Here is an 8,736-nt window from a genome sequence, read left to right as displayed (position 1 = left end):
CACACACACACACACACACACACACACACACACACACACACACACACCCACACACACACATACACATACAGGGCTATCTGGCTCTCTGTAAAGATGTCAAGATGCTGCAGTCGTAGTACATTTAAAGTTAAAGCACTTTGGTTTATCTAACCTCCTCTCAGGCATGTGCAGATTGACTCCTTTGTGATTTAATGGAGTATATGTTTCAGGTTTACAGCACAACTCTGCACATTATAGCCTAAACTGAAAGAGGTCTGATCACACAGATTAAACAAATAGCTGTCTTGCTTGAAAATAATGTATCCTTTTGAAAATCATATGTCACTACAAGTGTTTCTTTTATTGATTTACTTCATAATATAACTAAATCATGTGACAAATGTGAAAATAAATGCGTCGTCACAAAGTTGAAAACAATTACTAACACATGAAAATGTTTTAGTAATGTTTTTCGAGATATATGGCTTTCACAATATGATATAAAATAGACCATAATCTGTCCTCTGTTATGCTCAATTTACCTATTGTGAATAAATTAGTTCCACCAGAGATACCTGTATCTAAAACTGAGACGTGCAGAGATGTGTTTTGTGATTAAGGTCCCTTCGTTTCATATTGGATATATTCATTTTTTTTATTGTGGGTCTTTTGCTTTTGGTAAATTGAGAAATGCTTTGGACTAAAACTGGGTTTGTACAGTTCCCCTGACACCTGAATCAGCCTGGTTATTCTGCTGAATGAATGACAAGTAAAGAAAATAAAAATAAGCATCTGAAGTTTGTCGCACTCTGACCTGTATCATTTTGTGTTTACATGAGAAAACATCTCCGCATTAGTTTTCTTCTGTCCAGAAAAAAAATTATTATAAATATGGAAAGATGCTGCACTTTGAACTCACATGCAGCCCAGTCAGTTCCCAGGAGAGACACAGACATTTCTTTGCAGTTCAGCCATCATTTGTGATGCTTTGTGGGGCTTTAGTCTTAGTGCAATCTTTTAAACCACTTTATCATTAGTTCAGATTTTCTGAAAATGAAGGGATTACAGCCATGGCTCTTTAAACGCAGAATACATAGGGTTTTAAAGAAAATACACTCATCCCAGCCCATCCATAATGATGATTTTACATACATTGATCCACAAAATAATGAAGCTCGGGCACGCAGTATTTCCCAAACTCATATGGTTAATCTTTTTTTTAATTTTTCATTAAAGTATGTGTATTCTGGGTAGAGTATGCTAATTTATGGTAATCACTGAGTCAGAGCTTGTCTCTCTGTTTGTCACCACATCAATGCCCCCCTGCAACAGGGGAGACCACCAAATGCATGATCAAACAAATCTATTCTCCCGTGTCCTGAACTTCCTCAAATGGTTATTTCACTGAGAAGAATTAAAACTTTGAGTTAAAAAAAGTAATACAAACAATGTTTTAAAATATATATATTAAAGGCAACTCTGATTAAATGACCATGGTAAATAATCATTAATGCAAACAAGAGTTTTCCAGATACACATAAAAACCCATAAACTGTTCACAAATCACTGTTTGTCCCTTATATCATAAACTGTCGGTCAAGTCAAGTCACTTTTATTTATATAATTCAATAAGTTGTCTCAACAGGCTTTACAGTCTTTAATTCAGCTGAGGAACAACTCATAACAAATATTTTAACTTGTAAATAAATTGTAGCCTACTCTTTTTGCAGGTGATCTTTTTTATATTATATTTCTAAAAAGTAAACCCAACCCTCTACCATTTCCACCAATGAAATAAAGCGTTTAATTGATCTCATACTTATCTCAGTATCTTAATGTGAAGACAAACTGTGCCAACCAGCCCCGGTCTCTCCAGTACGCATGAGCCAGTGTGTATGGGCGGACCGGTCAGTCAGCTGATGACTGAAATACTCCTCACAGTCTCTGTCCCCAATACATGGATTTCGTCACACGAATGATTTTCTAGCCAATTACGCACAATGTGGAAAATCTCACACAACTGCAGGAGGAGGACTCGCAACTTGATGGGAATGCGTCCTGTGCGCGCACCTGGAGCCGCCGGAGACATGCAGAGGCAACACATTTTAGCCGCTTTCCACTCTGTTTTATGATACTGAGCCGCTTTGGACCTGCGATTTATTCCTGTGATGGGGAGAATCACATGCAGCTGCGCCGCCGTGATCCTGCTGGCCGTCATCAGCTCATGTCGTGCAGTCACTCTGGAGTCCATCCACTGGAGCAGCTCCAACACGAAGTAAGTGCACGAAGCGGTTTCACACTTGAGAGATGGTGATACTTGATACTGCTGCTGCGGCTTTGTGCTTGCAGTTGATCCAGTTAATCAGAGGATAAAACCATTTTACTGAAAACTATCAGACCACAGTTTTGTTATGTCAAAAGAGTGACTGCGAAAACAATTCGTCCATCGATCACAGAAAACTTTGATAATCGATTAATTGTTACAGTTCATTTATGAAGCACACATTCTGTGGCCCCAGCTTCTCAAATGTGATGTTTTGTATCATTGTAAATTGAATGGGCTGCAACTATTTTCTTTACCAATACATTTGAGGATTCATTTCTTGATTGATTGATTCTTGTTTAGAGTTATTCCTTGAGTGCAAGCAAGATCTTTATTTTGTTTGAAACGACCTAAATATAATCGGTTTACTGTCACACAAGACAAAGAAAATCAACACATTCTCACGACCGAGAGGCTGACACTAGAGGAATTATTTTAATATTTGCTTGAATCGATTATCAAAATAATTTGTGGTCGACGAATCGTTCCAGCTTTAAAATGTAATGTCTTTGTTTCTTAAACAAAACATTTGAAGGTGTCACCTTTGGGGCCTTTTCTGAACTTGATTAAACATTTTTTTCTTTGTTGAATGAAACTGATGCTTTTACACTTCATCTTATCTCACACACAGATTTAGTCCGGGTCAGGGTCTGGTCCTGTATCCTCAGATCGGGGATAAGATGGACATTGTGTGTCCCCGGGCGGATGCTTCCTTGGGGGGAAAGGAGGAGTTCTACCGAGTGTACCTGGTCTCCAGAAGCCAGATGGAGAGCTGCACCATCGCCAAGACGGACACGCCGCTGCTGAACTGCGACAAGCCTCACCAGGACGTAAAGTTCACGTTCAAGTTCCAGGAGTTCAGCCCCAACCTGTGGGGTCTGGAGTTCCTCAAAGGGAGGGACTATTATATCACCTGTGAGTCACTGTGTGCAACCTCACGGCTCATGTTCAGCTCGAACATGATATCAGAGTGTATGCTTCTGTGCACATGAACACTTAAAAATCAATAGAACACAGTCACAAGCCGCTGCTTCCTATAGGTGGATTCAAATCAATGCTAGCAACTGTTTCTTTGTTCCAAGTGGGTGAAGAGGAAGCCATCATCCTTAGCTCCCTCTCAATTTGTCAGTTTGGGTGAGAGTCAAAAACATTGTGGCCTCGTTATTGGGCCGCTGTCGGTTGAACCAGCATCTTAGTGGCAAGTGATGCATGAGATAGAGAGCAAGTCTGACCATGTAGCCTCATCCACTTCACCACGCTCTGACAGCACACTTCGCTCTGGCAGGCCAGTGTGATTCCAAGGGCTGACATGCCCCAAATCACACAAGGCTTTTACAGCATCAGGCAGATTTGATGGGAGCTTTCATGGCAACGTGGCTTGTAGACTGTGAGATGTTGTTATCTGACCTAAATGCTGCTAACAAGTCTATGTGTGTGTGTGTGTGTGGGGGGGGTAGCGACGGGTTGAACAAGAGTTCTTGGTGTGTGTGTGTGTGTGGGCGTGTGTGTTTGTGTGTGAATATATTTAGCAATTTCTATGTAAGTTAAAATTGAAAATGTTCTTATTTCACTTTGTCCAACACACGTTTTGAGAGGTGAGGCGATTAGTCAGTTCAACAAGAAAATTTGATCTGTAACTATATTGATAATGAATGAATCGTTTAAGTCCTTGCAAAATGCTACATCTTCTCCAGTTCCCGCTTCTTAAACATGAGGATTTGTTGCTTTTGTTCTGATTTTGGAGTGCTGATCAGACAAAACAAGCAATATAAAGACATCTCATTGGGCTCTGGGAACTCATGATGAAAAAAATGTATTAATTATTATTTGGTGCAGCCCTCGTGTGTGATTATCTGGATACTGCATGCAACATCACAGTGTAGCTGCATTCTGTCGCCAACGTGCTGCAATATTCAGCAACTGGCTAAACCGTCTACAAAGAAATCATAATGGAACTATGCATTGCTTGATAATCTTGTATTATGATGGTTGCATGAAATATAAAATGTTAAACATTACTCGATAATGTTTGCCTCCCCTTTGTCTCTCTCTGCATGTCAGCCACCTCTGCAGGCTCTCTGCAGGGTCTGGATAATACTAATGGAGGGGTGTGCAGAACCAAATCCATGAAACTGGTGCTGAGAGTCAGCCAAAGTAAGTACTTTGTGTGTGTGTGTGTGTGTGTGTGTGTGTGTGTGTGTGTGTGTGTGTGTGTGTCTGTGTGTGTATAGCTGTGTGCGTGAATGAAAGAGAAACTGATTAACTGACAAATGATGCTAAAGGAACAATGACAACAACTGTTTCACTCTGCTTTATAAATGTGTAATGCAATAATATCCCTCCTCTCTGGAATTATTAAGTAGTCAGATAATCTCGATCATCTATTCATTCTCTTGAAGAGAGATCGCCGTCATGAATTATTGCAAATCCCTAATTCAAACCGCTGGCAGCTTAAGGCCATCATTATTATCCTGCATGCGATCATACGGGCTGTCAATCATCTTTCCTCCACTGTATAAACATCAAAATAGCCACTAGTTTTAGTTTTTTATTTTTATTTTGTGCATCACATTAATAACGCAGATTATGAACATCTTCACTGCCATTACTTTAAATGTCTAAAAGTTTGATCACAGTATCAACACATACACATTGTTTTCTTTCTTTCTTTAACTATCAATACGTTGTTATGGTGGTGTGATTTCTTCTTCTATTAGACACGTTATCTTGTATATGATGAAACAGGCATTTATAGTTGTGTTTTGGTGTGTTTTTGGGTTTAGCAGATACATTAAACAGATGCTGTGTTTCTGTGTGTGTTGCTAAAAACTTTAAAAGCGGCATTTCTTACAGCTCCAATGTGTAATTTGTGACCTCATGAATGTGAAGTGATTCATATAAATTATTTAAGGATTTGAGATGAAAAATATGCATTTTGTGTGTTTCTCAACTGATCATAACTGCAGATATGGGGCTGCTTTGCTGCTGTGTTTACAAACCGCAACTGATGTAAACAAACCTTTTAACAGCAACAGAAAACATTAATAACTCAGATTTACTTGTAATCTTGTCTTAATCTCTCTACATATTCAAATTCCTGCAGTTTCCAGTCTTGTGTTTAGATTTTTGGTTGGGTCACGACACTTCTGTTTAGGTCTAGATTTATGGATTGAGCATTTTAAAACTGAAAATCTAATCATGTAGTTAATTTGTACATTCATGCTAAATGTGGTGTGAGTAAAATTCAACTATTGCCAACAGTGAATGAATGCTATGCAGAAATGTTGACTAATGCGTGTTGTCTTTATAAATTAATAAATTAAATTAAATGAGTAAAGAAGTCTTTGAAGGAAGAAACTCCAATTTAGTTTTATCCACATCACTTGAAGGCCAATGTATATGTACGTTTACTGCAGTACTTACTGCAGTACTTCTCTTGCTTGCACTTGTTTGGGAAACTGCTCAGTGTCATTCGCACATTACAAAATGTAAATCTATGGTGTTAAATGAATTCCTGCAGTTATTCTGTGATTTGAAAAGTGCTGTGTGTTCCTCTTTTTCTGCAGGCTTCTATAATTTAACTCAAACTTCCATCTTACTACACTTAAAGAGACACTCCAGCAATTTATTATTGCACTTCCATAAAGCTGAGGGACTTGTGAGGAAGTATTCAACGTAGAAATACTCCATTACAAGTAAAAGCCCTGCAAGAAATATCCTTCTTCAGTAAAAGTACAAAAGTATTATCAGCAAATTGTAAAGTGACATTAGTAGATGGCTAAAACCAATGCACCAATGTGTAATCAGCATCTCATATTGTTGTCTTGTTGATGTGGAGATATACCTTTACCTACTTTATATACAGTTCGATAGTTTTACAATATCATAAAACTGTAGAAATGGTGGAGTGCCCATTTAGGTTTACCAAAATTCCTTTTGTAAAAAAAAACCCATAGAAGGGATTTGAATCGGCTGAATTATGTTATGAATACTGAGAAAGTGAATGCATTTGTGATTCCAGTCAAGAAAGTCCCAGTCGTGACTCAGTACACAACTTTTGTGGTCTATTTAGGTTAGTGATGCACTTTTAAAGGAAAACCTCTTTTTGCTTTGATCCTGACACCAAATACTAATGATTCAACAGACGTCAGTATAGTCACAACAGGAACATTTTGACATAACCCCATCTGCACTCATCACCATGCAGGGAAAATTAGGAGATGTGAAGCGTTTTGCTGCTAATAGTTATGTGTTGTTATTTTATTTTCCAGACTCTTCAGATCCAACTTCAACCCTCCAGGAGTCCCCCACTCGGTTCCCGCCCACACGACCAAAGTCCAAGGCCAAGGACCCCTCTGCGAAAGAAAAGGAGAGTAAAAGCAAAACTGGTATGAAGACAAAGCAAAAATGTTGCCTGGAGAATATGTAGAGGTGTACCATTAAGTTCTGACATATTTGATCTTTACAATCTTTAAGATTAGATATATTTTTGTATGTTTTAGCCTGTTAACAACATATGGCAAAAAGGGCAACAGTCTGTGTTTAAAAAAATAGGCTGAATATTTTCCAAAAATAATGGGGCACGGCAGTCTTTAGCCATTGTTAACCAAACATGAGTAAATATTTGTTGAGGACTAATTTCAGCCACAAAGCAGGAAAGTATATGTGGAATTGAGTCAAAGGAGGCAGAGGAAACAGGCCAATGACATCTAATCATGATTGGTTTTAGTCTTTTGTTTTGTTGACGAACATAAATGAGATTTATTCTTTAGCTTTACTGATTAACGTCACTGATTACGTTTTTTGTTTTCTTATTTTCCCTACACTGAAGTAAAGGAATAATAAATTAAGTGAATTAAAATATTTGTAATTTGGGTTAAACGGGCACAAACATGCAAAAACACGAATATAGTCTTTTACAGACGGATCTTTTTTAATTTAATTTAGTTGTTGATTTGCTCCAGAAAGGGAAATATTTGTATACTTACTTCCGACATCACCATCTGCATATGGAAAACATTTATAAAGTATGAAAAATCCTATAAATTGTACCGACGCTGATATACTTAATATATATCCTGTCCCAAATCCACACTACAGATTGATTCTTGGCAGGTTTTTAGTGTGTTAATGCTCGAAAAGAGCCTAATTAAATTACAATCAAACCAGACAGCGTGCAGACTGAATATGTTTGAGTGCTGTTGATGCACACTATTCTATCACAATGCAGTTCACAAAGGAATTGGAGGTGCAGCTCTTGATGTGTATGTCTGAAGTTTAATTGGCTTTCCGGTTTGATTGAAAACCAACATCACCCATACTGTATCATATCTTGTTAAAATGGCTAAAACCGTTTACCGGTTCCATTTTCCTGCTTGTTCCCAAACCTTCTTATTCGGAGAAAAGCAACATGTTGTTTACCAGTAAGACACTAAAGATTAGAGCATATATTCTCTGGAGTCTAGCTTTGCCTGAGGGTTTTCATGTTAACATGTACTGATCAAGCTGCACAAACTGTGAGGAATTTATTTTAAATGTCTGTGTCGTGTGCCCTAGTTCACTCTTTCATCTAATTTTCCTCTTTTCTGTCTCTCTTCTGCTTCTTGTGACAGACTCAGGCTCAGAAACGGGACAAACAAATCCCAGTGGCGGCGGTGGCTTCGAGCCAGGCCTGTTGATGTGGGTTGTCTGTGGCTGTGTGATCCTCCTCCTGGTCGTCATAATTATGCTGGCCGTGCTGTGGAGGCACCGTCGCCGTCGCCTTGTCCCAGAGAGCCAGCAGTCTGCCTCCGTGTCCCTCAACACTATGGCCGTGGCAAAGCGGGACAGCATCGGCAGCGACTATAACGACTCGGACCGCAGCGATGTTGTCTTTCCTCTGCGGGCTTCTGACAGCATGATCTGTCGTCATTATGAGCGCGTGAGCAGCGACTACGGGCCCCCTGTGTACATCGTTCAGGAGATAACACCCCAGAGTCCCACCAACATCTACTACAAAGTCTGATGTCTGCTGCTCTAATGCCAGTCTGTGGCTGGTAATCCTCCACTGTCTGGGACACACAGACACACATCCATTGCTTTAGGTTGAAGGTTTGTAGTGCGTGATGGGAAGAAATGCCACGACCAAAAGTCGTCATACATACATCGGAGCTGTCTTGCACTGACCACATACTTCACAAGTGCAAACCTTTTTGTTTTCTTGATATTGTGAAGAGAGACAATCAGAGAGGAGCTTTATGTGTCATGTCGTTCCATTCCACTACATTTCAGAGGGAAATATTATGCTTTTTCCTTCACTGCATTCATATGGCAGAGTTGGTCGTTACTTTGCAGATTAAGACTTTGCATAGAAAACATATCATGAGTTTATATAATAAGTTGCAATTTACCCAACAGCATGTAAAGTACTTACTAAGAGCTCCACCTATAATAAT

The 8,736-nt window shown here is 39.1% G+C and overlaps 1 protein-coding gene across 1 annotated transcript; it reads left to right on the top strand.

The window, feature by feature from the left end:
• The first annotated feature begins 2,147 nt into the window (after positions 1-2,147).
• On the top strand, positions 2,148-8,306 carry LOC116383171 (ephrin-B2a-like). The gene is made up of 5 exons (XM_031846785.1): positions 2,148-2,254; positions 2,934-3,217; positions 4,364-4,456; positions 6,574-6,690; positions 7,915-8,306. The coding sequence occupies exons 1-5, from the start codon at positions 2,148-2,150 to the stop codon at positions 8,304-8,306; spliced, it is 993 nt and encodes a 330-aa protein (XP_031702645.1).
• The last annotated feature ends 430 nt before the right edge of the window (positions 8,307-8,736 follow it).

The sequence above is a fragment of the Anarrhichthys ocellatus genome, unplaced genomic scaffold (genome assembly GCF_004355925.1).
Source record: "Anarrhichthys ocellatus isolate YVR2014 unplaced genomic scaffold, GSC_Weel_1.0 scaffold6, whole genome shotgun sequence".
Classification (NCBI taxonomy): Eukaryota; Metazoa; Chordata; class Actinopteri; order Perciformes; family Anarhichadidae; genus Anarrhichthys; species Anarrhichthys ocellatus.
The sequence above is the reverse complement of the archived record's forward strand: the minus strand, read 5'-3'. Positions and strand labels throughout refer to the sequence as shown.

Coding starts and splice junctions, on each gene's coding strand:
- LOC116383171 (XM_031846785.1), top strand. CDS start 2,148: ATGGGGAGAATCACATGCAGCTGCGCCGCCGTGATCCTGCTGGCCGTC. Junction 4,457..6,573: donor GGTGCTGAGAGTCAGCCAAA/GTAAGTACTTTG, acceptor TTTATTTTCCAG/ACTCTTCAGATCCAACTTCA. Junction 6,691..7,914: donor GGAGAGTAAAAGCAAAACTG/GTATGAAGACAA, acceptor TTCTTGTGACAG/ACTCAGGCTCAGAAACGGGA.